The sequence below is a fragment of the Melanerpes formicivorus genome, unplaced genomic scaffold (genome assembly GCF_026170545.1).
Source record: "Melanerpes formicivorus ecotype bairdi unplaced genomic scaffold, bMelFor1.0.p_v2 SCAF_14, whole genome shotgun sequence".
NCBI classification, from domain to species: domain Eukaryota; kingdom Metazoa; phylum Chordata; class Aves; order Piciformes; family Picidae; genus Melanerpes; species Melanerpes formicivorus.
The window spans coordinates 19,080,216-19,107,077 of NW_027142366.1; the positions used below are offsets into that span (position 1 = coordinate 19,080,216).

Here is a 26,862-nt window from a genome sequence, read left to right on the forward strand (position 1 = left end):
GGTGCCTGAGGGGACCGCAGCACCACTGGCTACGCTGTACGTCAATCTTCAGGGAGCCGCGCCGCTTGGGGGGCACTGTGAGGGGTGAGCGCGGGTCGCGGAGGCATAACACTCATCCTATTGGCTGGTGGGGAGGGGTGTCAGAGGGCTGGCTTTGCCGCGGAGCCCTGAGGGGGCGGTGCTCTCGGTGAGCGCTCCGCTCGCGATTGGAGATAGCGCCTGCCAGTCAGCGGGGGCGGGACCCTAACCGGGTGGAAGGCGGAAGCGGATGGAGCCCGGCGGCAGCATGGAGGAGGTGGCTGGGGGTGAGCGGCAATGGGGTTGTGGCCACGCGGTTTCCCGGGGCCGCCGGGCTGGAACCAGCGGGGAATCGGTCCTCTGTGGGGAGGGAGGATCCCCAGGTGACCTCAAGGTGCGGGGCATGGTGGAGGGCCCCGGCACACATTGCTGGGGAAGTCCCACCCGCGGTGTCCGGTCCTGACGGTGGGTCGGGACCGGTTCCTGGGGAGTTCTGAGGTGGCAGGGCCCGGACGGGTGATGCAGTGATGGGCCCTGGCTCCTGCTGGGGAAGCTCCGCAGTATCCTGGCCAGGCTGGGATTCTGAGGCGAGGGGGCCTGGTTACCGGAGCGGGCGTCCCGATGGTCGCTGCTAGCGGCCTGGGCTGGGCTCCAGCTGCGGCGAGCGCCGAGTGGCCGGGCCTGGCGGGGGGCTGCCGCTGTCACCGGGCCCATATCCTGTGAGCACCTTGCCACGGAGCTCCATCTGCCCCTCCCCGGCTCCCCTTCTTCCCTCCCTCCCTGTTCTCGGGGCCGAGAATCGTTACCGTCCGTGGAGGTGCGGATGAGATCTGCCAAGCTGCGGGTGGGCTCCATGCCGCCGGTGCCGGTCCCGGTGCCGGTGTGATGCCGGAGCGACGCGGGGGCGGGCAAGCTCTGGCGTGGTGAGTCAGTGACCGGTGGTGACGGGGAGCCCGGGAACGCGGCCCCGGTGGGTGGGTGCTGTTTGTTCGCCTGCGGCTGGAACGCCCTCTCCTCTCTGCCGCCGCCGCCGCAGCCCCGGGCCGAGGATAGCGGCCCCGTGCGGCCCCCGCGCTCGGCTCTGCGCTGGCTGAGCCCGAAGTGGAGCCCCGAGCAGCGCTGACAGCACAGCAGGGAACGGCTCGGAGGCTGGGCAGGAGCTGGCACCGTGGGGAGATGACTCTGTGTCCGGGAGAGAGGAAACGCCAAGGGCCTGACCTCACCGGGAGCCTCCCAGCCGTTCCCTGGCAGCGCTCAGGCCAAGCCTGGCACAGTCACTGCGTGATGGGATCCCGTGGGTGGTTATTGCTCTGCTGCCCAGGTGTCACTTAGGTCATCAGGACAAAGCCTTTCCTTCCTGCACACTGCTCACTGCCCTTTCTCTTCTCGTCCTTCTTCTGATGGCCAGAGCACTGTGGCACATCCTCCTCTGCTGTCCCTCACCCGCCTGCTCAGAGCCACCGTGGCCCTCAGAGGAGCCCCCTGGCTCTGTGCTGACCTGGGGTGTGCTGCTGCCTTGCCTCAGAGGGGACTTCTGATGCCTCTTTATTTCCCCCAGAGAGAAACAACCTGGCCGGGGTGCAGCACATCCTGCTGGTGCTGTCGGGGAAGGGCGGCGTTGGGAAGAGCACCATCTGCACCCAGCTGGCTCTGGCCCTCAGGCACTCTGGCAAGAAGGTCAGTGAGGGGCTCTGAGGTGGCCAGCTCCATCTTCCTCACCTCCAGCTGGCCTGGGGTTTGCTCGTCCTTTATGTGTGTGTGCCCTGTGTGGCTTCTCTGTGTGAAGACTCTGCTGCTGCTGGTTCCAGTGGCTCTTTATCTCTGTGCCTGCTTGATGCAGGGCAAGGAGCTGCAGCTGGTTTCCCTTTCAGCCAAGAGATTAAAATCCTCCAGGATTTGTTGTTGGTTTGGAAATGAGCACTTAGGCCCTGGCTGGTTTGTGGTGCAACACAGCTCCCGTGCTGGGGTGAAGTGGGTGAGCTAGAGGGTGAAGAGGGCACAGTGTGGGTATGAATGGGGCTGAACTGCTATGCCACTGGGATTTTGGCCTGGGTTGGGCTGGAAGGACCTTCCAAGCTCACCCAGGGCAAGCCCTGCAGCCAGCAGGGACAGCTGCAGCCACAGCAGGCTGCTCCCAGCCCCAACCAACCTGCCCTGCACTGCTGCCAGCCATGGGGCAGCTCCACCTCTCTGGGCAGCCTGGCACAGGCTCTCCCCACCCTCAGCAACAAACATTTCTCCTTCTCTCCACTCTCAGCCTCCCTCTTGCACTTCAAACCATCCCCCCTTGGCCTGGCCCAACAGGCCCTGCTCAGCACTCTGTCCCCAGCTCTCTTCTGGCCTCTTGAAGCCCTGCAAGGCCAGCAGGAGGTCTCCCTGGAGCCTTCTCCTCTGCAGGCTGCACAACCCCAACCCTCCCAGCCTGGCCTCCCAGCAGAGGGCTTCCAGCCTCCCAGCACTGCTGTGGCCTCCTCTGGCCCTGCTCCAGCAGCTCCCTGCCTGTGCTGTGCTGAGGGCTCCAGAGCTGCCCCAGCCCTGCAGGGAGGTCTCAGCAGGCACAGCAGAGGGGCAGAATCCCCTCCCTGCCCCTGCTGCCCACACTGCTGGGGAGCAGCCCAGGCCAGGCTGGGGCTGTCCCACTCTTTTCTGTAGGGCCTTTAAGCACTGAAAAGCTTCAAGCAGCTCTCCCCTGAGTTAATAAAAGAAAGAGATCTCCCTGGAGGTAGCCTGGAGGTGCTCTTTGAAGGGCAGGAGACCCAGGAGGGTGTGAGAGTTGAAAGCAGTTCTTTGTGTTTCTCATCTGGCTGCTGAAGTGCTGGGAGCAGCTGGAAGCCCGAGGCAGGGAAGGTTCCCAGCTGGGTGCTGCTGCTGTGCTCACTGCATCTGAGGGGCTCTGGCTCTTGGCCCACAGGTGGGGATCCTGGACGTGGACCTGTGTGGGCCCAGCATCCCCCACATGCTGGGGGTGCAGGACAGGGATGTGCACCAGTGTGACAGTGGCTGGGTCCCTGTCTTTGTGGACCAGGACAGGAGCATCTCCCTCATGTCCATTGGCTTCCTGCTGGAGAGGCCAGATGATGCTGTGGTGTGGAGAGGACCCAAGAAAAATGGTATGCTTGGCTTCTGCCCTTGGCCCCCTTCCACCTGCTGGGAGCACCCCCAGGGGTGGAGCTGGCTGCTGGCTCCTGCCTGGGCCCAGGCTCTTCAGTGTGAGGAACCTGCTGGAAGCCCTCCCAGGGGTGGAGCTGGCTGCTGGCTCCTGCCTGGGCCCAGGCTCTTCAGTGTGAGGAACCTGCTGGGAGCCCTCCCAGGGGTGGAGCTGGCTGCTGGCTCCTGCCTGGGCCCAGGCTCTGCTGGGCAGGTCATTCCTTGGAGGAAGAAGGCTGCTGGTGTGCAGGAGTGTGTTCAGGTCACTTGGCACAGCACATGTGGTGCTGACAGATAGCTCTGGGCCCTTGTCACCCAAGGTGGCTCCAGCCCCCTGCCCCACCTCTCTCTCCACCTGCTGAAGCATGCTGTGGGTTTTTTCCCCCTGCCCTTTTTCTTCCTGCAGCTCTGATCAAACAGTTTGTTGCTGATGTGGCCTGGGGGGACCTGGACTTCCTGCTGGTGGACACCCCCCCGGGCACGTCGGACGAGCACATCTCCACCGTGGAGGCCCTGAGGCCCTACAGGCCCCTGGGAGCACTCCTGGTCACGACCCCCCAGGTAGGGCAGCTGCCTGGGGCTCAGCTGGAGCTCCTGGGCAGGCTTCTGCCTCCAGGCACGGCTCAGTGGGGGGGATCTGGACCCCAGGGGGGTGTTTGGTGTTTGTCCATGCCTGCCCACGGCTCCTCGCTCTAGAGGTCTGCCTGTCCTCTGCAGCCCCCCAGCTGGGCTCCCCCAACCTCTGCTGGTGTCTGCTGCAGGCTGTGTCTGTGGGAGATGTGAGGAGGGAGCTGACCTTCTGCAGGAAGACAGGGCTGCAGGTGCTGGGCATCGTGGAGAACATGAGCGGCTTCGTGTGCCCACACTGCTCGGTGAGGGCCTGGGGGGCTGCTGGTGTCCGGGGGCTGCTGGTGTCCGGGGGCTGCTGGGGTCCGGGGACTGCTGGGGCCACGGGGGCTGCAGGGGCCGGGGGCTGCTGGGGCTGCTCGCGGGGGCCAGGGGCTGCTGGGGTTCAGGTCTGCTGGTGTGCGGGGGCAGCCGGGGGGCAGCTGGGGGCTGCGGGGGCGCCTGGGGCTGCGGGGCCAGGGGGGCTGTGGAGGCTGTGGGGGCTGCTGGGCCGGGGGCTGCTGGGGTCCGGGGGGCTGCTGGGTGGCCGGGGGCTGCTGGGGCTGCTCCTGGGGTCCAGGGGCTGCTGGGGTCCGGGTCTGCTGGGGTGCCTAGGGCTTCTGGGGCTGCAGGGGCTGCTGGGGTCCGGGGACTGCTGGGGCCGTGGGGGCTGCTGGGGCCGGGGGCTGCTGGGGCTGCTCGCGGGGGCCAGGGGCTGCTGGGGTTCAGGTCTGCTGGTGTGCGGGGGCGGCCAGGGGGCAGCTGGGGGCTGCTGGGGCGCCGGGGGCTGTGGAGGCTGTGGGGGCTGCTGGGCCGGGGGCTGCTGGGGCTGCTGGGGCGCCTGGGGGCTGCGGGGGCCAGGGCTGCGGGGCCCGGGGGCTGCTGGCCTGGGGCTGCAGGGGGCCGGGGGGCGGCTGGGGCTGCTGGGCCGGGGCAGGCTCCTCAGCACCAGCTGCTGCAGGATGTGTGCCTGGGGTGGCAGGGCAGCGGTGCTGGGCGGATGGGAAGCTGGATGTGTGCCTGGGGTGGCAGGGCAGCGGTGCTGGGCAGATGGGAAGCTGGATGTGTGCCTGGGGTGGCAGGGCAGCGGTGCTGGGCAGATGGGAAGCTGGATGTGTGCCTGGGGTGGCAGGGCAGCGGTGCTGGGCGGATGGGAAGCTGGATGCATGCCTGGGGTGGCAGGGCAGCGGTGCTGGGTGGATGGGAAGCTGGATGTGTGCCTGGGGTGGCAGGGCAGCGGTGCTGGGCGGATGGGAAGCTGGATGTGTGCCTGGGGTGGCAGGGCAGCGGTGCTGGGCAGATGGGAAGCTGGATGTGTGCCTGGGGTGGCAGGGCAGCGGTGCTGGGCAGATGGGAAGCTGGATGTGTGCCTGGGGTGGCAGGGCAGCGGTGCTGGGCGGATGGGAAGCTGGATGCATGCCTGGGGTGGCAGGGCAGCGGTGCTGGGTGGATGGGAAGCTGGATGTGTGCCTGGGGTGGCAGGGCAGTGGTGCTGGGCAGATGGGAAGCTGGATGTGTGCCTGGGGTGGCAGGGCAGCGGTGCTGGGTGGATGGGAAGCTGGATGTGTGCCTGGGGTGGCAGGGCAGCGGTGCTGGGCGGATGGGAAGCTGGATGTGTGCCTGGGGTGGCAGGGCAGCGGTGCTGGGCAGATGGGAAGCTGCTGGCTGTCAGCTGCTGCCCTGCAGAGCTGGAGGAGGGCAGGGGCAGCGCCCTGGGGCTGGAGGCTGGATGGGAGCTGCCCTGTGCAGCAGGGCTGCCTGGGTTAGGACTCAGCAGCTTCTGCTCTTCCTCCTTCAGGAGTGCACAAACATCTTTTCCAAGGGGGGAGGTGAGGAGCTGGCCAGGCACGCAGGGGTCCCCTTCCTGGGTGAGTTGGCTGCTGAGCAGAGCTCTCTGTGCTCGGAGCTGGGGCTGGAGTGCACAGCTGCAGCACCACAGGGCAGCTGGGCTGGGCTCTGCTCCCCATGAGCCCCTGGCAGCTGCTCAGAGGGGAGCTGGGGCTCTTGCTTTGTTTCTCTGCCATCCAAAACTGCTCAGAGGGCATCTGGCCCTGCTGGGGCAGAGGTGGGGGTAGCCAGCAGCCTGCTGGCGTGGGGGTGACAGGGCAAGCAGGCCTGGAGCTGCAGGAGAGCCTCCCTGAAATGCCTCCCTGAGAAGCTGGGGGGTGAGGGCTGAACCCTGCCCTCCAGACAGGGCTGGGCTCAGGGGCAGAGTCTCTCATGAAGCTCTGTGGTGAGGTCTTGGGCCCAGAGGAAGCAACTGCAGGCAATGGGTAGCTCCTGGGGAGCTCAGTGAGGGCAGGGGGTGCTCCACTACCTCCCACTTCTCCTGGGGGGTGCCTGGCAGGGTGCCTCTTTGCACTGACCACTCCATCTCCCCATTCCTCCTTGTTCCACAGGCTGTGTTCCCCTGGACCCCCAACTCAGCCACAGCTTGGAAGAAGGCAGAGACTTCATCCAAGAGTTTCCCAAGAGCGCTGCCTTCTCTGCCTTGGCTCACATTGCTCAGCAGGTCTTGGGTAGGGCATCACAGCAGAGCTCCTGAGGAGGCTGTGGAGCTGGCCCTGCCCACCTGAGCCCACTCCAGCAGGGAAGGGGACTCCAGGAGCTGTTGAACTACGACACAATCACAGGGAGGGCTGATGGAGGGTGAGGGAAGCACAGCAGTGGTGCTGCTCACGGTGACCCCAGAAGGGAAGGGCTGCTCCACCCCCCTGCACCTGCAGAGCTCCTGTGTGGGTGCTGCTGCCTGCACAGCCTCTGCCTTCCCAGCCTGGTGCTGCTCAGCCCAGTGCAGCTGCTCTGCACCTCCCTCCCCAGCCAGCTCTTGTGTGGCTGTTTGATGACCCCCAGGTTGTGCCCACGCTGTCGCAGCCCCTGCAGCGCTCCCGGAGGTCACCTGCAGGGTGGCTTCCTGTGCTGCTGCCTTCCCCTGCCACAGCCTTTGGGTCAGGGGTGGGCTGGTGCCTGCTTCAGCAGCTGCTGCTGCCCTGCTGGGGAGCCAGGGCAGGCCAGCTGGCTGTGCCAGCTCAGTCACTGCTGCTGCTGGGCTGGTGAGGAGGCAGGCTGGGTGCTTCCCAGCAGACAAAGCCTCTCTGGGCTGCTGGGGATTAGCACTCAGGAATGTTTGGAGGTTTCAGGCAGTAAACATTTTCCAATCCAGGTCTGTGGGCTGTGTTGTTCTGTGGCTTCGTGCCTCTGAGGAGCTCTGAGCCTTGGCCCTTCACTGGGGGTTTGCTGCTTCTCCTTGCTGGGTTCAGCCAAGGCTTCCCTCCCTCCCCAGCAGCTTCCAGCTCCAGCCAGTCCCTTGCCTCGCTGAAAGCTGGTCCCAGCCCGTGCCAGATGCTTTGCCACTGCTGCTCTCCACAGCCCTGCCACGCCTTGGGCTCCTCTCTGTCCCCTGGTGGTTCCTGCCTGCTTGCTCCAAGTGTCCCATTCCCAGGGATCCTCTTTGCCACAAGCTGCTGCTCCTGTGGGCCCTGCCCTCCCCCTGCAGGGAGGGATTCAGCTGGGGAAGCAGGGGGAGGTGGTGTCTCCTTGCATCTTATCTCCCTCCCTTCTGGACTCTGAGCCCCTCCTGCCCTCCTTCATGCTCAGGGCTCACCCTCACAGGGCTGTTTTGGGGAGGGGAGGGTGCAGGGCCAGAGGGGAAGCTCAAATTCCTGGTAACCAAAGTGGGTTAGAGCTGGAGCAGAGCAGGAGGAGCATCTGTCCCTGCTGCTCCTGCTGCACCTGCAGCACAGACACCAAGAGGGTTCCCTCCCTCCCCCCCCCCCCAGTGCAGCTTTCCTGACCTTTGGTCACTCCTCTGGGATCTGGAGGGCTGGACAGAGGTGCTGGAGCCTGAGCAGGCTGTTGGGACAGCTGAGGAACCTCTCCCTCCCTCCCTGGGCACACACACGACCCCTCCCCCTCCCCAACCAGGGCTTGCAGACAACTCTGCAAGCTGCCCCAGCAGCACCCCGAGGAGCCTGAGCCCCTCACCCTCTGCCTGCTGCAGGCCCTGAGGGGCTCTGCCTGGTGTCTCCCCCCAGCCTGTGCTTTGGAACAAAGATAACTGCCAGGAGGGGTTGCAAGAGCTCCAAAGGTTTATTTGTCTGCTGCCATTTATCAGTGACGTGGGAGCAGCTTTCTGCTCCCTGCTGGCACCTGCTACTGCAAGAATCCAGCACAGCAACTCAGCTGCTCCCTTCCCTACCCCTACCCAAGGGGCTTTGAGGGCTTCTTGGGTGCTCTGTGGCAGGAAGATGCTTTGGCTTTCTCCTGCTGATCAGTCCTGGGCCCCAGCAGGGCTGTCCCACCAGGCTGGGGTGCAGCTTGTGCTCACCCTCTGGCTTCACCTGCAGGAACTGTGCCCAGCTCTGGGCTCCCCAGCTCAAGAAGGACAACTGCTGGGGAGAGTCCAGCACAGGGACACTGAGCTGCTGAGGGCACTGCAGCAGCTCTGAGGAGAGGCTGAGGGAGCTGGGGCTGGGCAGCCTGGAGAAGAGGAGGCTGAGGGGGGTCTTGTAAATGCTTGCAGATATCTGAGGGGTGGGTGGCAGGAGCCTGGGGCCAGACTCCTCTCAGTGGTGCCCAGGGACAGGACAAGAGGCACTGAGCACAAGTTTGACCATAGGAAGTTCCATCTGAACATGAGGAGGAACTTCTGCCCTGTGAGGGTGGCAGAGCCCTGGAGCAGGCTGCCCACAGAGGCTGTGGAGTCTCCCCTGGAGAGCTTCCAACCCCCCTGGCTGTGTTCCTGAGTGATCTGCCTCAGGTGAATCTTCCTTGGCAGGGGGATTGGACTCCTTGGTCTTCAGAGGTCCCTTCCAACCCCTCCCCTTCTGGGCTCCTGGAGGCTGAAGAGCTGCTGATGCTCCTGCTGGGATCCTGGAGCAGCCATGCAGCTCCTGGGGCAGCTCTTTAAATGTCTGAGGGCTAAACCGTTCCGGTTTGAGGCGTGGGGAGCTGGTGCCCACCAGCGCTGTCCAGGCACACCTCCCCTTGCTGCAGCACCACCCCGGGTGGGCAGCTGGAGCTGGTGGCTAACTGAGCTGGGGTGGGGTGGCCGTAAAGCTCCTGCTGCTGCTGCTGCCGCCCTGGGGGACCCAGGGCCAGGGAGGTGGCAGGTGGAGAGTCCACAGCAGGGAAAGAAACGTCCCCAGGCAGGGCCAAGAGCGCCTCAGCAGTGAGCGAAGCTGTCCTCGGCGGTGTCCCGCAGGTCCAGGCCCGCCAGGGCCGGGGGGTGGCGGCAGGTGAGGTTGTTGTAGGTGTAGACGGGGGGGTGGGCGTCGTCGCCCTCGGCCAGCGCCTGCACGAAGCGGGGCACCACCGCCGCGTGCCGCAGCGAGAACTCCCGCAGGCCCCTCAGCGAGCAGTCGCAGCGCCAGTTGTTGCCCCCCAGCCACAGCTGCTCCAGGGTGAAGGAGGGGCAGAGGAAGCCCACCGAGAAGGTCTCCAGGGAGTTATTGCTGAGGCTGAGGTAGCGCAGGTTGGCCAGGGGGGAGATGACTTCGTTGTCCAGCGCCTGCAGCCGGTTGTGGGAGAGGTCGAGCCAGAAGAGCCTCTGCAGAGGCCTGAAGGCGTCCCGGGAGACCTCGAGGAGCTGGTTGGAGGAGAGGAAGAGGTACTCCAGGTTGCCGAGCCCCTGGAAGAGCTGCGGGGCCAGGCGGCTGAGCCGGTTGTGCTTGAGGTCCAGCTCCAGCAGCTCGCGCAGGTCGCCGAAGCTCTGCTCCTCGATGGCGGCGATGGAGTTGTGCTGCAGGAAGAGCCGCCGCAGCCCCCGCAGCCCCGAGAACGTCTTGGCCCTCACCCTGCCCAGGCAGCTGCGCTCCAGGTGGAGGCTGTGCAGCTTGGTGACCCCCTTGAAGACGTGGTCGGGGAGGGCCTCGATGCAGTTGGCGGAGAGGTGCATGACGGCCACGTTGTGCAGCCCCAGGAAGGCTCCGGCCCTGACGTCCTGCAGCTGGTTGTGGTTGAGGCTCAGCACCTCCAGCTGGCCCAGCCCCTCGAAGGTCCTTTCCGCCAGGCTCTGGATCCTGTTGTGCCCCAGCTGCAGCTCCTCCAGGAACTGGAGGTCCCTGAAGGTCCTGGGCCTGAGGCTGGCGATGGAGTTGGCGGAGAGGCGCAGGACGTGCAGGCTGAGGAGGCCCAGGAAGGTGTCCTCGAAGAGGGAGACCAGCCTGTTGTGGGAGAGGTCCAGCCAGCGCAGGGCCTTCATGCCCATGAAGGCACGGGGGGCGATGGCGGTGATCTGGTTGTGGTTCAGGTAGAGCTTCTGCAGCTTCTGCAGCTTGACGAAGACGTTGAGCTTGATGCCCTTCAGCGCGTTGCCGCTCAGGTCCAGCTCCTTCAGCTCGGTGAGGCTGCAGAAGAGCTGCTGCTGCAGGTAGGGCAGCTTGTTCCCCGCCAGGATCAGCTCCCTCAGGTTGGGCAGGTCGTGGAAGACCTTGTCGGGCAGGACCACCAGGGAGTTCCAGCCCAGGTTGAGGTACCAGAGGTTGGAGAGGCCGGCGAAGAGCCCTTCCTCCACCTTGCTGAAGTGGTTGTTGTTGAGGCTGAGGGAGACCAGGTTCTGGGTGTGCAGGAAGGTGTGGGGGGCCAGGTGCTTGAGGCGGTTGCGCTCCAGGTGGAGGTGGAAGAGGCTGCGGAGCCCGTGGAAGGCGTGCTGCTCCACCCCGGCCAGCTGGCAGCCCTGCAGGTCCAGGAAGTCCAGCCCCGAGAGGTTCCTGAAGGCGGCGGCCGGCAGCAGGGTGAAGTTGTTGCCGTCCAGCCACAGGGCTTTGGCGTTGGGCGGCAGGTCCGCGGGCAGCCGCGACAGGTTGCGGCCGCTGCAGAAGACGTTGAGCTCCTCGCTGTACTCGTCCAGGCTGCAGGCGCAGGCGCCGGGGCAGCGAGGGGGCTCAGCCTCCCCCTGCTCCTTCGGCGCCTCCCCGCCGGGGGCTTGGGAGGCGGCGGCCAGCAGCAGGGCCAGGGCGAGCAGGAGGGCGATGCCCGCTGCGGGGTGTAGAGGAAAGGGGAGGCGGTCAGTGGGGGGAGGGAAGGGGGGGGGCCGTGGCTGCTCTTTGGGGACCCTTCTGGGCCCCCCTGCCCGGGTGCCTGCACCGCTGGGAGGGGGGCGGGGAGGAGGGGTCGATCCAGCGTGCTGCAGGCAAGCTGTGGGAGGTGTTAGGTGCCGGATCTGCCCTTGGGAGAGGGGGTGGGATTTGGGATCGCCCCTAACTCCTGCCGCAGCTCAGGCACACCCCCCCACACACACCCCCCACACCCCCCCAAAATTCATCATCTCTGGCGGCAGCTTCCACGGGGAAAGCTCCCAAGCCCCTCTCCTCCTTCCGCCCCAGCCACCCCCCAGGAAGCCGCTCTTGAGGGAAGGGCTCTTGCTGCCCCAGCCCCTGCAGCCCCCCGGCTAGCTCCGGTGCCTCCCCGGGGGACCTCCCCGGAACGTCTGGCGAGCGGAGGAAGTGCCCCTTCCTCAGAGCACAGGGCTGAGTCGGTGGCGAAGCTCCCGCGGAGGTTTGCCGTCTCCTCCGTGCCCGTGTCCAGCCTGCCCCTGCAGGGCTGGGGCAGCAGGCAGGGTCCCCAGGCTTACCTTTGCCTGTGCTCATGGTGGCAGGCAGGGCCGAGCTCCCTCTGGGCTCTCCGGGCCCCGCCGACTGCGCAGGGATGGAGCAACCACCTTGCCGCCTGGCCGGCCGCCCGCCCGCCCTTAACCCCAGCGCTGCTGGCGGGGGACACAGCCTGGCCCCCCGGACGGGCTCCTGCCTTCCCCCGCCTGCCCTGGCCCTGCCTTCGCCGCAGCCTGGGCGGGGGAGGCGCCCGGGACAGGCTGCGCTGGGCACGGTGCCCTCAGGCGGGGTGGTCCTGCCCGGGGGGGGCTCCGGGCTTTGTGTGAGCAGTGAGCAGGGAGGGAGGGAAGGAGGGAGGGAGGGAGCAGCCTCCTGGTACAGCTTTGCCCTGCCTTCATGGAGGTCCTTGAGGATCGGCTCTGACCCTTCCCTGGTTGTCCTCATCCTGCATTGGGACACGACCCCCACCCCCTAAAAAAACCCCGCAGGCTTGGGGCACCTCCATGGCACAGAGAGGTAGTGGTGGGGGTGGGAGGGGGAGGCTGAGCCAGGGGCTGTGGTGAGGGGAGGGGGAGGGAAGGTGGGAAATGGGGACCAAGCTCTTCTCAGGGTGGCGCTGGAAGCCTCGGGGCTGAACTTGCAGCCCTCTCCTGGGGGTGTCTCCGACTTGGAGGGGGGGTGGGGGTGGTGCTGGGAGCACCACAGGCTGCTCAGCTCTGTGCTTTTGAGCCCAAGCAGAGAGCAGAGCCTGGATCCCACCAGCGAGCTGACAACCGGCTCCTCCCCCAGCCCCCCCCGGAGGGTGGGATGGTGGTGCCTGATGCTGCAGGGCTGGTGGATCATCAGCCTCTCTCTGCCCCTGGCAGCTCATCAGAACCACCCCGGGGGAGGCTGGTGACCTCACTCTGTGTCCCAGGTCGTTTCCCTGGCCCTGTCCAACGTGGCTTCTGCAGAATCTTTTACCAACTTCTAGGAAAGGAAAAAAGGGGAAAAAGAAAACAATAAATAAACCTCACTGCTGCCCCGGGGCCAGCAGGAGCCTGGGGACCAGCAGAAGCCTGGGTACCAGCAGGAGCCTGGGGGCCAGCAGGAGCCTGGGGGCCAGCAGCTGCTGGCTCAACAAAGCCGTGGCCAACCCCTCGTGGTGATGTCCTGGTGGCCCTGCTCCTCCCTGAAGCTGCACCAACCCTTCCTGATGCTGTCACAGAATCACAGAGCTGGCAGGGCTGGAAGGGAGCTCAAGGCTCAGCCAGCTCCAACCCCCTGCCATGGCCAGGGACACCTCACACCACAGCAGGTTGCTCACAGCCACCTCCAGCCTGGCTGCAAACACCTCCAGGCAGGAGGCTTCCACCACCTCCCTGGGCAGCCTGTGCCAGGCTCTCACCACCCTCCTGGGCAACAACTTCTTCCTCACAGCCAATCTCAATCTCCCCACTTCTAGTTCTGCTCCATCCCCCCCAGTCCTGTCACTCCCTGACCCACTCCAAAGTCCCTCCCCAGCTTTCCTGGAGCCCCCTGCAGATCCTGGAAGGCCATAAGGAGGTCTCCTGGGAGCCTTCTCCTCTCCAGCCTGCACAACCCCAACTCTCTCAGGCTGTGCTCACAGCAGAGCAGCTCCAGCCCTCTGCTCCTCCTCCTGGCCCTGCTCTGGACACCTTCCAGCCCCTCCAGCTCCTTCCTGGCACAGAGGCTGCAGATGTCCTGGTAGCCCTTTGCTTCCTTTTAGCTGCACCAACCCTTCCTGATGATATCTTGGTAGCTCTGTTCCTCCTTCAAGCTGCACCAGGACAGGGCTGGCACCCTCCACACCTCCAGGGCTGAGCATCTCCTGCTGCTGCTGAAGCTCTTCCCAGCATTTCTTCCCCACATGCTGGACCCTGAGGTGGAGCAGGGATGTCCACCACCACCACCAGCAGCAGTAGCAGCCTCAAGCCATGGGCACCTCTACCATGTTCTCACTTCCTCCATCCCCTTGGCATCTCCAGAGGTCTTCTGTCAGCTCTTCACCACCTAACTTGGGCACCTTTAAGCCAACCTTCTCAGTGGCCAGGGGAGGAGGTGGGAGAGGCAGCCCAACTTTCCCACAAGCACAGCTTTCTCCCTGGCTTTTCTGGCCCTGGGTGGCCCTCTCCTCCCCCTCTATTTTTATCCTCTCTTCTGGGAAGTTCTGGGTCAGGAGCTGGATCTGCAGGACACATATTGACACAAGGCCGAATCAATCTGCAGGCTAAAAGAGCTGAACCAGCAGGGCCTGGCCAGCCAGAACCCAACCCTCCTCCTGGGGAAGCCTCAGCCAGCCCCCACCTGCAGCTGGGAGCAGCCCTGGGCTGCCTGTCCTAGGGGTGGGAGATGAACCAGGGAGGTCTCTGTGGCCCACCAGCTTCCCTGGCTCCAGCAGCCCTGGCAGGGTCAGCAGCACAGGACCCTCCCTGGCTCCAGCAGCCCTGGCAGGGTCAGCAGCACAGGACCCTCCCTGGCTCCAGCAGCCCTGGCAGGGTCACCACCATGGCTTGTCCCTGCCTCCAGCAGCCCTGGCAGGGTCAGCAGCACAGGACCCTCCCTGGCTCCAGCAGCCCTGGCAGGGTCACCAGCACAGGACCCTCCTTGGCTCCAGCAGCCCTGGCAGGGTCACCACCATGGCTTGTCCCTGCCCCCAGCAGCCTTCTTTGAGGGCAAATCTCACCTGGGTGGAGGACCAAAGAAGGGGGAAAAGCCAAATCCTTTCCCAGCATAGCTGCAGTGCAGAGCAGGAGCAAGGCTGGCTCTACAGCTCCACCTCTGAACCTGCTTGGAGGCCTCTCCTCCAGACACATCTCACGGGGCAAGCTCAGCCCCCAGCACTGCTGCTTGGAGCCTCACAGCTGCTCAGTGCACTGCAGCACTGCAGCCACCCTGGGGACAGCAGTCTGGGCTCTGTGCTGGGAGCTGTGCTGTTCAACAGTTGTGTCACTGCTAGAGGCAGCAGGATCCAGGCAGCAGCAGCAGGGTGCAGATGGCACCAGGCTGAGTGGTGCTGTCCATACCCCAGAGGGACAGGAGGGCATCCAGAGGGACCTGGGCAGGCTGCAGAGGTGGTGCCCAGGGGAAGCTGCTGAGGCTCAACAAGAGCAAGGGCAGGTCCTGCACCTCCTCACTGGCAGCACAGGCTGGGGGAGGAGGGGAGAGAAAGCAGCCCTGAGGAGAAGGCCTTGGGGGTGCTGGAGGTGAGAAGCTGGCCAGGAGCAGGCAGTGGGAGATGCAGCACAGAAGGCCAAGGGCAGCCTGGGCTGCACCCAAAGCAGTGCTGCCAGCAGAGCCAGAGAGGAGATTCTGGCACTTTGCTCTGCTCTGGGCAGACCTCCCCTGCAGGGCTGGGTGCAGGGCTGGAGCCCTCAGCACAGGGAGGACCTGGAGCTGGTGGAGAGGCTCCAGAGGAGGCCATGAGAATGCTCAGGGGATTGGAGCAGCTCTGCTGTGGGGACAGGCTGAGGGAGCTGGGGGTGTTCAGCCTGGAGAGGAGAAGGCTCCAGGGAGACCTCAGAGCAGCCTGCCAGGACCTGAAGGGAGCTACAGGAAGGATGGAGACTGTTTGCAGAGGCCTGCAGGGCCAGGCCCAGGGGCAATGGCTTCAGACTAGAGCAGAGCAGATTGAGATTGGATGTGAGGAGCAAGCTCTGCAGCAGGAGGCTGCTGGAACCCTGCAGCAGGCTGCCCAGGGAGGTTGCTGAGGCTCCAGCCCTGGAGGTGTTCAAGGTGAGGCTGGAGAGGGCTCTGGGCACCCTGAGCTGGTGGAGGATGTCCCTGCTGGGTGCAGGGCTTGGGCTGGGTGAGCTCTGGAGCTCTCTCCCAACTCAACCCATTCTATCTCCTCTTCCCACCAGAGCCCCAGCCAGTGTGGCCCTCCCCAGCTGATCCTCCCCCATTCCAGCTCTGGTAGCTCTTCTCCTTGGCTGGGACCAAGGTCTGAGCAGCCTCCCTTGGCTGCCACGGGGAGGGCTGCCCTGGTGCTAGAGGGAGGCCTCTCCTGGGCTCTGAGGAGCCACCAGCTGGGCCAGCTGCCCTCCCATGCCTGCAGGGCCCTCCCCAGGCAGCTGCCCTGCTCCCATCCTGCTGGGGAAATGCCCCCAGCTGAACCTGGCACTGCTCCTGCCCCAGCTCTGGGGGCTGCCCCAGACAGGGAGGGTCCTGTGCCAGGGTTACCCCAGACAGGGAGGGTCCTGTGCCAGGGTTGCCCCAGACAGGGAGGGTCCTGTGCTGGTGGCCCTGCCAGAGGTGCTGGAGCCGAGGTTGGTTGGACATGAGGAGCTCCCTGCTCCATTGCCTCCATCTTGGGTGGGTGTCTCAGGCCAGCACTGACCCATCCTGAGCCCCTGGGGGGCAGGGCTGTGGCAGGAGGGGACAGGGCTGTGGCAGCAGGGGACAGGGCTGTGGCAGGGCTGTGGCAGCAGGGGACAGGGCTGTGGCAGGAGGGGACAGGGCTGTGGCAGGGCTGTGGCAGGGCTGTGGCAGCAGGGGACAGGGCTGTGGCAGGGCTGTGGCAGGGCTGTGGCAGCAGGGGACAGGGCTGTGGCAGGGCTGTGGCAGGGCTGTGGCAGGGCTGTGGCAGGAGGTGGCAGGGCTGTGGCAGGGCTGTGGCAGGAGGTGGCAGGGCTGTGGCAGCAGGGGACAGGGCTGTGGCAGGGCTTTGGCAGCAGTGCTGTTGTCACAGCTCAGGAAGTATTTTTAGCAGCTCTTGCCAAACGTGGTCCCTGTCTGGAGGAGAACTTCTCTCATTGCCAAGGCAACCAGCACTGCTGCTCCTCATCCTGGGCCCAAATGTGCCAACCCTGCTGCTGCTGCTGCAGCCCAGCAGAACCAGGATGGGTGACAGCAGCAGCCCAGAGCTGTGCTGCAGCACCCAGGCTGCCTCCTGGAAGGCCTCTGCTGGGGGAGATGGTCTTTGCCTGGTGCTCACTGCCCCTCTGCCCATCCTGGTGCTCAGCTGCTGAGCTGCTTGATCCCTCCCCCGTGCTGTAGCTGGGGGCCTGGCAGTGGTTGGGCAGCTCCTGGTGAAGGGGTGCTGGCTGGTGAGGCTGTGAGAGAGGCATCCAGGGAGCCAGCAGCTCCTGGGGGTGGTAATTGCCATGGCACACGTGGCCATGTGAAGCTGTGCCACCACCACTCTGGCCAGGCTGGCTGGGCTGGGGAGGTGAGGACAGCCCTGAGCCGTGACTCAGCACCACCAGGACCACTGCTGGAGGCATGGATGGGACAAGTCCCCAGCCCTGAGCTTTGGGGGGAAAGGAAGAGGCTCCAGGAGCGAGGGGCCTGAGCTGCCTGGGCGCAGCAGGGGAGCCTGTGGGTGGTGGGGGGAGCAGCCTGGTGCCCAGCTGGTGGCTGGGGGAGGCTTTTTCCTGCCAGAAGCTGCATGGCCATGACCCTCTGTGCTGCTTCTGCCAGGGCCTCCCTGCCTGCCCCCCCTCCCCCCAGCCCTCCTCAGCCCCACGGGGAAGCAGCTGAAGGTGCTTGGGGGATGACAAATGGGACATGAGGCAGCAGTGACTTCAGCAAGGCCACCATCTCCTGAGCTGCACCACAGGCAGAGTGCTGAGCAGGGCAAGGGAGGTGAAGCTCCCCTTTGACTCTGGCCAGACCTCCCCCCCCGAGCACACATCCAGCTGCAGGGGCCCAGCACCTTGGCCCTGCCAGAGTGGGTCCAAATGGGACCATGGAAATGGGCAGGGGCTTGGGAAAGCCTCTCCTGTGGAGGAAGGCTGAAAGAGTTGGAGTTCTGCAGCCTGGGGAGGACCTTACAGCCTGTCAGTGTGTCAGGGGGCTTGAAAGAGCCATGGAGAGAGGAGTCATCAGGATCTGGTCAGAGAAGGGGTGATGGGTTTAGAGTCAGAGACTGCTCTGGCTGGAAGGGACCTTCCAAGCTCACCCAGGGCAAGCCCTGCAGCCAGCAGGGACAGCTGCAGCCACAGCAGGCTGCTCCCAGCCCCAACCAACCTGCCCTGCACTGCTGCCAGCCATGGGGCAGCTCCACCTCTCTGGGCAGCCTGGCACAGGCTCTCCCCACCCTCAGCACCAAACATTTCTCCTTCTCTCCACTCTCAGCCTCCCTCTTGCACTTCAAACCATCCCCCCTTGGCCTGGCCCAACAGGCCCTGCTCAGCACTCTGTCCCCAGCTCTCTTCTGGCCTCTTGAAGCTCTGCCAGGCCAGCAGGAGGTCTCCCTGGAGCCTTCTCCTCTGCAGGCTGCACAAGCCCAACCCTCCCAGCCTGGCCTCCCAGCAGAGGGCTTCCAGCCTCCCAGCACTGCTGTGGCCTCCTCTGGCCCTGCTCCAGCAGGAGCCACAAGGTCCCCAGGCAGAGGCTGGGCAGGAGGCAGCAGCATGGGGGAGGGCAATGGGAGGCTGGGGCAGGGTCCCGGGGGGGGCTGTGGGTGCTGATCCCTGGAGGCTGGGGCAGGGTCCCGGGGGGGCTGTGGGTGCTGATCCCTGGAGGCTGGGGCAGGGTCCCAGGGGGGCTGTGGGTGCTGATCCCTGGAGGCTGGGGCAGGGTCCCGGGGGGGCTGTGGGTGCTGATCCCTGGAGGCTGGGGCAGGGTCCCGGGGGGGCTGTGGGTGCTGATCCCTGGAGGCTGGGGCAGGGTCCCTGGGGGGCTGTGGGTGCCGATCCCTGAGGAGCTCCGGGCGCCGCGCGGCCTCCCGCCGCCAGGGGGCGCTGTCTACACGCAGCTCCTTACAGGAGGTGCCCAGGTGGGACCGGGACCAGGTCCGGGACCGGGACCAGGCTCAGCCACAGCCTGAGGCGGGGGCCGCGGGGTCCAGTTCCGCACCGGGTTCGGGACGGAGGGCATCAGGGAGGATCCGGAGGTCTGAGCTGCCCCTGCCACGCCTGGCCTGCTCCCGGGATTCGGCCCAGTGCCGCCGGTGCCGCCTGGGTCGGGGTCGCGCCTGGGTCAGGGTCGCGCAGGCCACGGCCGCTGCAGCTCTGCCGCGGGCCGGCCGCCCCGCAGCGGTGTGCTGGAGCCGGGGGGGACGGAAACGCACTGTGCCGGCGCTAGAGCTGGAGAGGATGGAAACGCACTGTGCCGGCGCTGGAGAGGATGGAAACGCACTGTGCCGGTGCTGGAGCCGGAGAGGATGGAAACGCACTGTGCCAGCGCTGGAGCCGGAGAGGATGGAAACGCACTGTGCCGGCGCTGGAGCCGGAGAGGATGGAAACGCACTGTGCCGGCGCTGGAGAGGATGGAAACGCACTGTGCCGGTGCTGGAGCCGGGGAGGATGGAAACGCACTGTGCCTGCGCTGGAGCTGGGAGAGGATGGAAACGCACTGTGCCAGCGCTGGAGAGGATGGAAATGCACTGTGCCAGCGCTGGAGCCGGGGAGGATGGAAACGCACTGTGCCGGCGCTGGAGCCGGGGAGGATGGAAACGCACTGTGCCAGCGCTGGAGCTGGGAGAGGATGGAAACACACTGTGCCGGCGCTGGAGGCGGAGAGGATGGAAACGCACTGTGCCGGTGCTGGAGCCGGAGAGGATGGAAACGCACTGTGCCGGCGCTGGAGCCGGAGAGGATGGAAACGCACTGTGCCGGCGCTGGAGAGGATGGAAACGCACTGTGCCGGCGCTGGAGCTGGAGAGGATGGAAACGCACTGTGCCGGCGCTGGAGAGGATGGAAACGCACTGTGCCGGTGCTGGAGCCGGGGAGGATGGAAACGCACTGTGCCGGCGCTGGAGCCGGAGAGGATGGAAACGCACTGTGCCAGCGCTGGAGAGGATGGAAACGCACTGTGCCGGCGCTGGAGCCGGAGAGGATGGAAACGCACTGTGCCGGCGCTGGAGAGGATGGAAACGCACTGTGCCGGTGCTGGAGCCGGGGAGGATGGAAACGCACTGTGCCGGCGCTGGAGAGGATCGAAACGCACTGTGCCGGTGCTGGAGCCGGGGAAGATGGAAACGCACTGTGCCGGCGCTGGAGCCGGAGAGGATGGAAACGCACTGTGCCAGCGCTGGAGAGGATGGAAACGCACTGTGCCGGCGCTGGAGAGGATGGAAACGCACTGTGCCGGCACTGGAGAGGATGGAAACGCACTGTGCCGGCGCTGGAGCCGGAGAGGATGGAAACGCACTGTGCCAGCGCTGGAGAGGATGGAAACGCACTGTGCCGGTGCTGGAGCCGGAGAGGATGGAAACGCACTGTGCCAGCGCTGGAGCCGGAGAGGATGGAAACGCACTGTGCCGGCGCTGGAGCCGGAGAGGATGGAAACGCACTGTGCCAGCGCTGGAGAGGATGGAAACGCACTGTGCCGGCGCTGGAGAGGATGAAAACGCACTGTGCCTGCGCTGGAGCTGGGAGAGGATGGAAACGCACTGTGCCAGCGCTGGAGAGGATGGAAACGCACTGTGCCGGTGCTGGAGCCGGGGAGGATGGAAACGCACTGTGCCAGCGCTGGAGCTGGGAGAGGATGGAAACGCACTGTGCCAGCGCTGGAGAGGATGGAAACGCACTGTGCCGGCGCTGGAGAGGATGAAAACGCACTGTGCCTGCGCTGGAGCTGGGAGAGGATGGAAACGCACTGTGCCAGCGCTGGAGCTGGGAGAGGATGGAAACGCACTGTGCCGGCGCTGGAGCCGGGGAGGATGGAAACGCACTGTGCCGGCGCTGGAGCCGGTGAGGATGGAAACGCACTGTGCCGGCGCTAGAGAGGATGGAAACGCACTGTGCCGGCGCTGGAGAGGATGGAAACGCACTGTGCCAGCGCTGGAGCCGGGGAGGATGGAAACGCACTGTGCCAGCGCTGGAGTCGGGGAGGATGGAAACGCACTGTGCCGGTGCTGGAGCTGGGAGAGGATGGAAACGCACTGTGCCGGCGCTGGAGCCGGAGAGGATGGAAACGCACTGTGCCGGCGCTGGAGCCGGAGAGGATGGAAACGCACTGTGCCAGCGCTGGAGAGGATGGAAACGCACTGTGCCGGCGCTGGAGAGGATGGAAACGCACTGTGCCGGCACTGGAGAGGATGGCAACGCACTGTGCCGGCGCTGGAGCCGGAGAGGATGGAAACGCACTGTGCCAGCGCTGGAGAGGATGGAAACGCACTGTGCCGGTGCTGGAGCCGGAGAGGATGGAAACGCACTGTGCCAGCGCTGGAGCCGGAGAGGATGGAAACACACTGTGCCGGCGCTGGAGCCGGAGAGGATGGAAACGCACTGTGCCAGCGCTGGAGAGGATGGAAACGCACTGTGCCGGTGCTGGAGCCGGGGAGGATGGAAACGCACTGTGCCTGCGCTGGAGCTGGGAGAGGATGGAAACGCACTGTGCCAGCGCTGGAGAGGATGGAAACGCACTGTGCCGGCGCTGGAGAGGATGAAAACGCACTGTGCCTGCGCTGGAGCTGGGAGAGGATGGAAACGCACTGTGCCAGCGCTGGAGCTGGGAGAGGATGGAAACGCACTGTGCCGGCGCTGGAGCCGGGGAGGATGGAAACGCACTGTGCCTGCGCTGGAGCTGGGAGACGATGGAAACGCACTGTGCCGGCGCTGGAGAGGATGGAAACGCACTGTGCCGGCGCTGGAGAGGATGGAAACGCACTGTGCCGGTCCTGGAGCCGGGGAGGATGGAAACGCACTGTGCCAGCGCTGGAGCTGGGAGAGGATGGAAACGCACTGTGCCTGCGCTGGAGCCGTGAGAGATGGAAACGCACTGTGCCTGCGCTGGAGCCGGGGAGGATGGAAACGCACTGTGCCGGCGCTGGAGCCGGGGAGGATGGAAACGCACTGTGCCGGCGCTGGAGCTGGGAGACGATGGAAACGCACTGTGCCGGCGCTGGAGCCGGGGAGGATGGAAACGCACTGTGCCGGCGCTGGAGCTGGGAGACGATGGAAACGCACTGTGCCGGCGCTGGAGAGGATGGAAACGCACTGTGCCGGCGCTGGAGAGGATGGAAACGCACTGTGCCAGCGCTAGAGCTGGAGAGGATGGAAACGCACTGTGCCGGCGCTGGAGAGGATGGAAACGCACTGTGCCGGTGCTGGAGCCGGAGAGGATGGAAACGCACTGTGCCAGCGCTGGAGCCGGAGAGGATGGAAACGCACTGTGCCGGCGCTGGAGCCGGAGAGGATGGAAACGCACTGTGCCGGCGCTGGAGAGGATGGAAACGCACTGTGCCGGTGCTGGAGCCGGGGAGGATGGAAACGCACTGTGCCTGCGCTGGAGCTGGGAGAGGATGGAAACGCACTGTGCCAGCGCTGGAGAGGATGGAAATGCACTGTGCCAGCGCTGGAGCCGGGGAGGATGGAAACACACTGTGCCTGCGCTGGAGCCGGGGAGGATGGAAACACACTGTGCCGGCGCTGGAGCCGGGGAGGATGGAAACGCACTGTGCCAGCGCTGGAGCTGGGAGAGGATGGAAACACACTGTGCCGGCGCTGGAGGCGGAGAGGATGGAAACGCACTGTGCCGGCGCTGGAGAGGATGGAAACGCACTGTGCCGGCGCTGGAGAGGATGGAAACGCACTGTGCCGGCGCTGGAGCTGGAGAGGATGGAAACGCACTGTGCTGGCGCTGGAGCCGGAGAGGATGGAAACGCACTGTGCCGGCGCTGGAGCCGGAGAGGATGGAAACGCACTGTGCCAGTGCTGGAGCTGGAGAGGATGGAAACGCACTGTGCCGGCGCTGGAGCTGGAGAGGATGGAAACGCACTGTGCCGGTGCTGGAGAGGATGGAAACGCACTGTGCCGGCGCTGGAGCCGGAGAGGATGGAAACGCACTGTGCCGGCGCTGGAGCCGGAGAGGATGGAAACGCACTGTGCCTGCGCTGGAGAGGATGGAAACGCACTGTGCCAGCGCTGGAGAGGATGGAAACGCACTGTGCCGGTGCTGGAGCCGGAGAGGATGGAAACGCACTGTGCCTGCGCTGGAGAGGATGGAAACGCACTGTGCCGGTGCTGGAGCCGGAGAGGATGGAAACGCACTGTGCCGGCGCTGGAGAGGATGGAAACGCACTGTGCCGGTGCTGGAGCCGGAGAGGATGGAAACGCACTGTGCCAGCGCTGGAGCTGGGAGAGGATGGAAACGCACTGTGCCGGCGCTGGAGAGGATGGAAACGCACTGTGCCGGCGCTGGAGCCGGAGAGGATGGAAACGCACTGTGCCGGCGCTGGAGAGGATGGAAACGCACTGTGCCGGTGCTGGAGCCGGAGAGGATGGAAACGCACTGTGCCTGCGCTGGAGAGGATGGAAACGCACTGTGCCGATACTGGAGCCGGAGAGGATGGAAACGCACTGTGCCGGCGCTGGAGCCGGAGAGGATGGAAACGCACTGTGCCGGCGCTGGAGCCGGAGAGGATGGAAACGCACTGTGCCGGTGCTGGAGCCGGAGAGGATGGAAACGCACTGTGCCGGCGCTGGAGCCGGAGAGGATGGAAACGCACTGTGCCGGCGCTGGAGCCGGAGAGGATGGAAACGCACTGTGCCAGCGCTGGAGCCGGAGAGGATGGAAACGCACTGTGCCGGCGCTGGAGCCGGGGGGAATGGAAACGCACTGTGCCGGAGCTGGAGCCGGGAGAGGATGGAAACGCACTGTGCCGGCGCTGGAGCCAGGAGAGGATGGAAACGCACTGTGCCGGCGCTGGAGCCGGAGAGGATGGAAACGCACTGTGCCTGCGCTGGAGAGGATGGAAACGCACTGTGCCAGCGCTGGAGAGGATGGAAACGCACTGTGCCGGTGCTGGAGCCGGAGAGGATGGAAACGCACTGTGCCTGCGCTGGAGAGGATGGAAACGCACTGTGCCGGTGCTGGAGCCGGAGAGGATGGAAACGCACTGTGCCGGCGCTGGAGAGGATGGAAACGCACTGTGCCGGTGCTGGAGCCGGAGAGGATGGAAACGCACTGTGCCAGCGCTGGAGCTGGGAGAGGATGGAAACGCACTGTGCCGGCGCTGGAGAGGATGGAAACGCACTGTGCCGGCGCTGGAGCCGGAGAGGATGGAAACGCACTGTGCCGGCGCTGGAGAGGATGGAAACGCACTGTGCCGGTGCTGGAGCCGGAGAGGATGGAAACGCACTGTGCCTGCGCTGGAGAGGATGGAAACGCACTGTGCCGATACTGGAGCCGGAGAGGATGGAAACGCACTGTGCCGGCGCTGGAGCCGGAGAGGATGGAAACGCACTGTGCCGGCGCTGGAGCCGGAGAGGATGGAAACGCACTGTGCCGGTGCTGGAGCCGGAGAGGATGGAAACGCACTGTGCCGGCGCTGGAGCCGGAGAGGATGGAAACGCACTGTGCCGGCGCTGGAGCCGGAGAGGATGGAAACGCACTGTGCCAGCGCTGGAGCCGGAGAGGATGGAAACGCACTGTGCCGGCGCTGGAGCCGGGGGGAATGGAAACGCACTGTGCCGGAGCTGGAGCCGGGAGAGGATGGAAACGCACTGTGCCGGCGCTGGAGCCAGGAGAGGATGGAAACGCACTGTGCCGGCCCTGGAGCCGGGGAGGATGGAAACGCACTGTGCCGGTGCTGGAGCCGGGGAGGATGGAAACGCACTGTGCCAGTGCTGGAGCCGGGGAGGATGGAAACGCACTGTGCCGGTGCTGGAGCCGGGGAGGATGGAAACGCACTGTGCCGGCCCTGGAGCCAGGAGAGGATGGAAACGCACTGTGCCGGCGCTGGAGCCGGGCGAGGATGGAAACGCACTGTGCCAGCACTGGAGCCGGGGAGGGGATGGAAACGCACTGTGCCGACGCTGGAGCCGGGAGAGGATGGAAACGCACTGTGCCGGCGCTGGAGCCGGGGGGAATGGAAACGCACTGTGCCAGTGCTGGAGCCGGGGAGGATGGAAACGCACTGTGCCGGTGCTGGAGCCGGGGAGGATGGAAACGCACTGTGCCGGCCCTGGAGCCAGGAGAGGATGGAAACGCACTGTGCCGGCGCTGGAGCCGGGAGAGGATGGAAACGCACTGTGCCGGCGCTGGAGCCGGGGGGAATGGAAACGCACTGTGCCAGTGCTGGAGCCGGGGAGGATGGAAACGCACTGTGCCGGTGCTGGAGCCGGGGAGGATGGAAACGCACTGTGCCGGCCCTGGAGCCGGGCGAGGATGGAAACACACTGTGCCTGCGCTGGAGCCAGGAGAGGATGGAAACACACTGTGCCGGCACTGGAGCCGGGGAGGATGGAAATGCACTGTGCCGGTGCTGGAGCCGGGAGAGGATGGAAACGCACTGTGCCGGTGCTGGAGCCGGGAGAGGATGGAAACGCACTGTGCCGGCACTGGAGCAGGGAGGGGATGGAAACGCACTGTGCCTGCGCTGGAGCTGGGAGAGGATGGAAACGCACTGTGCTGGCTCTGGTGCCAGGGAGAGGATGGAAACGCACTGTGCCGGCGCTGGAGCCGGGAGAGGATGGAAACGCACTGTGCCAGCACTGGAGCAGGGAGGGCATGGAAACGCACTGTGCCGACGCTGGAGCCGGGAGAGGATGGAAACGCACTGTGCCGGTGCTAGAGCCAGGGAGGATGGAAACGCACTGTGCTGGCGCTGGAGCCGGGCGAGGATGGAAACGCACTGTGCCAGCACTGGAGCCGGGGAGGGGATGGAAACGCACTGTGCCGACGCTGGAGCCGGGAGAGGATGGAAACGCACTGTGCCGGCGCTGGAGCCGGGGGGAATGGAAACGCACTGTGCCAGTGCTGGAGCCGGGGAGGATGGAAACGCACTGTGCCGGTGCTGGAGCCAGGGGGGATGGAAACGCACTGTGCCGGTGCTGGAGCCGGGGAGGATGGAAACGCACTGTGCCGGCGCTGGAGCCGGGAGAGGATGGAAACGCACTGTGCCGGTGCTGGAGTCAGGGAGGATGGAAACGCACTGTGCTGGAGCTGGAGCCGGGAGAGGATGGAAACGCACTGTGCCGGTGCTGGAGTCAGGGAGGATGGAAACGCACTGTGCCGGTGCTGGAGCCGGGGAGGATGGAAACGCACTGTGCCGGCCCTGGAGCCAGGAGAGGATGGAAACGCACTGTGCCGGCGCTGGAGCCGGGGAGGGTGGAAATGCACTGTGCCGGCGCAGGAGCCGGGGAGGGTGGAAATGCACTGTGCCGGTGCTGGAGCCGGGGAGGATGGAAACGCACTGTGCCGGCACTGGAGCCGGGAGAGGATGGAAACGCACTGTGCCGGTGCTGGAGCCAGGAGAGGATGGAAACGCACTGTGCCAGCGCTGGAGCCGATGGGGATGGAAACGCACTGTGCCGGCGCTGGAGCCGGAGAGGATGGAAACGCACTGTGCCGGTGCTGGAGCCAGAGACGATGGAAATGCACTGTGCCGGTGCTGGAGCCAGGGAGAGGATGGAAACGCACTGTGCCGGTGCTGGAGCCAGGGAGAGAATTGAAACGCACTGTGCCGGTGCTGGAGCCAGGGAGGATGGAAACGCACTGTGCCGGTGCTGGAGCCGGGAGAGGATGGAAACGCACTGTGCCGGCCCTGGAGCTGGGGAGGATGGAAACACACTGTGCCGGCACCGGTGCCGTGGAGGATGGAAACGCACTGTGCCGGCGCTGGAGCCGGGGGGGATGGAAACGCACTGTGCCGGCGCTGGAAGCCAGGTGGAGCCAGTAGCTGTGCCCAGCCCTGCCGCAGGCTCCTGGGGGGGCAGCGGCTCCATTCCGGGCTGGCCCTGGGGGCCAGGGCAGAGGCAGGGTGAAGCCTGCGGCCTGCCCTGTGCTGCCTGCTGCTGGGGGGGAGGCGTGCTGGGCTGCCGGCTCCTCAGCTGCTTCCCTCCTCAGCCTCTCTGTGCCTGGGCAGCGTTTCCATGTGGTAGAGCTGCGTCCCGGTGAGGGTTCCCTACCGCGGAGCTCCCCGGTGGCCCAGCGGCAGTTCTGTCAGCGTGATGAGCAGAGGGAATGAACACCTGAGGGGAGGCCTCCTCCCTGCCTGCAGCGCCCTGAAAGCTGGAGCCGGCTGGGGCTGGGGCTGGGCTCTTCTCCCGTGGGGCAAGGGGGAGAACAGGCAGCAGCAGCCTCGGGATGCCCCCCGGCAGGTTCAGGCTCATCGTGAGGAACAATTCCTTCCCCAAAAGGGGTCTCAAGGCCTGGCCCAGGCTGCCCAGGGCAGTGGCAGAGTCCTCATCCCTGGAGGGGTTTCAGAGCTGTGCAGATGTGGTGCTGAGGCTCATTGGTGACCTGGCAGAGCTGGGTTCATCAGCATCACTGAATGGTCCAGGCCAGAAGGGAGCTCCAGAGCTCACCCAGCCCAGCCCCCTGCACCCAGCAGGGACATCCTCCACCAGCTCAGGGTGCCCACAGCCCTCTCCAGCCTCACCTTGAACATCTCCAGGGCTGGAGCCTCAGCCACCTCCCTGGGCAGCCTGCTGCAGGGTTCCAGCAGCCTCCTGGGGCAGAATTTGTTCCTCACATCCAATCTCAATCTGCTCTGCTCTAACGTGAAGCCATGCTTGGACTCCAGGTGATTAAACCATCCCCAGATTCAGCACAGTCTGTACTGAGCTGGCAGTGCAGCTCTTGCTGGGGGTAACAAAACAGATCCTCTCTGTTTGGCTTCACTCTGGAGCAGTGGTGGAGACTTGG

General features: G+C 65.5%; 2 protein-coding genes across 5 annotated transcripts; one reads left to right on the plus strand and one right to left on the minus strand.

The window, feature by feature from the left end:
• The first annotated feature begins 4 nt into the window (after positions 1–4).
• NUBP2 (NUBP iron-sulfur cluster assembly factor 2, cytosolic) lies at positions 5–6,933 on the plus strand. Of its 4 annotated transcripts, none has more exons than XM_068147318.1 (7): positions 5–84; positions 1,577–1,695; positions 2,930–3,128; positions 3,572–3,726; positions 3,927–4,037; positions 5,570–5,639; positions 6,171–6,933. In XM_068147318.1, exons 3-7 carry the CDS (start codon positions 2,975–2,977, stop codon positions 6,314–6,316), a joined length of 636 nt encoding a protein of 211 aa, XP_068003419.1. In that variant the 5' UTR covers positions 5–84; positions 1,577–1,695; positions 2,930–2,974; the 3' UTR covers positions 6,317–6,933. The 4 variants fall into 4 exon arrangements, with proteins under 4 accessions (XP_068003419.1, XP_068003416.1, XP_068003417.1 ...); XM_068147315.1 differs by lacking the exon at positions 5–84 and adding an exon at positions 254–305; XM_068147317.1 differs by lacking the exon at positions 5–84 and adding an exon at positions 322–412.
• Positions 6,934–8,701: 1,768 nt separating this feature from the next.
• IGFALS (insulin like growth factor binding protein acid labile subunit) lies at positions 8,702–11,463 on the minus strand. The gene is made up of 2 exons (XM_068147300.1): positions 11,345–11,463; positions 8,702–10,749 (listed from the first exon to the last, which is right to left on the minus strand). Exons 1-2 carry the CDS (start codon positions 11,358–11,360, stop codon positions 8,936–8,938), a joined length of 1,830 nt encoding a protein of 609 aa, XP_068003401.1. The 5' UTR covers positions 11,361–11,463; the 3' UTR covers positions 8,702–8,935.
• Positions 11,464–26,862: the final 15,399 nt, after the last annotated feature.

Bases quoted from the DNA above. Each gene is read 5' to 3' on its own strand.
- NUBP2 (XM_068147315.1), top strand. From the start codon at position 269: ATGGAGCCCGGCGGCAGCATGGAGGAGGTGGCTGGGG. The intron at 306-1,576 runs GTGAGCGGCAAT...TATTTCCCCCAG, and splicing joins CATGGAGGAGGTGGCTGGGG to AGAGAAACAACCTGGCCGGG. The intron at 5,640-6,170 runs GTGAGTTGGCTG...CTTGTTCCACAG, and splicing joins CGCAGGGGTCCCCTTCCTGG to GCTGTGTTCCCCTGGACCCC.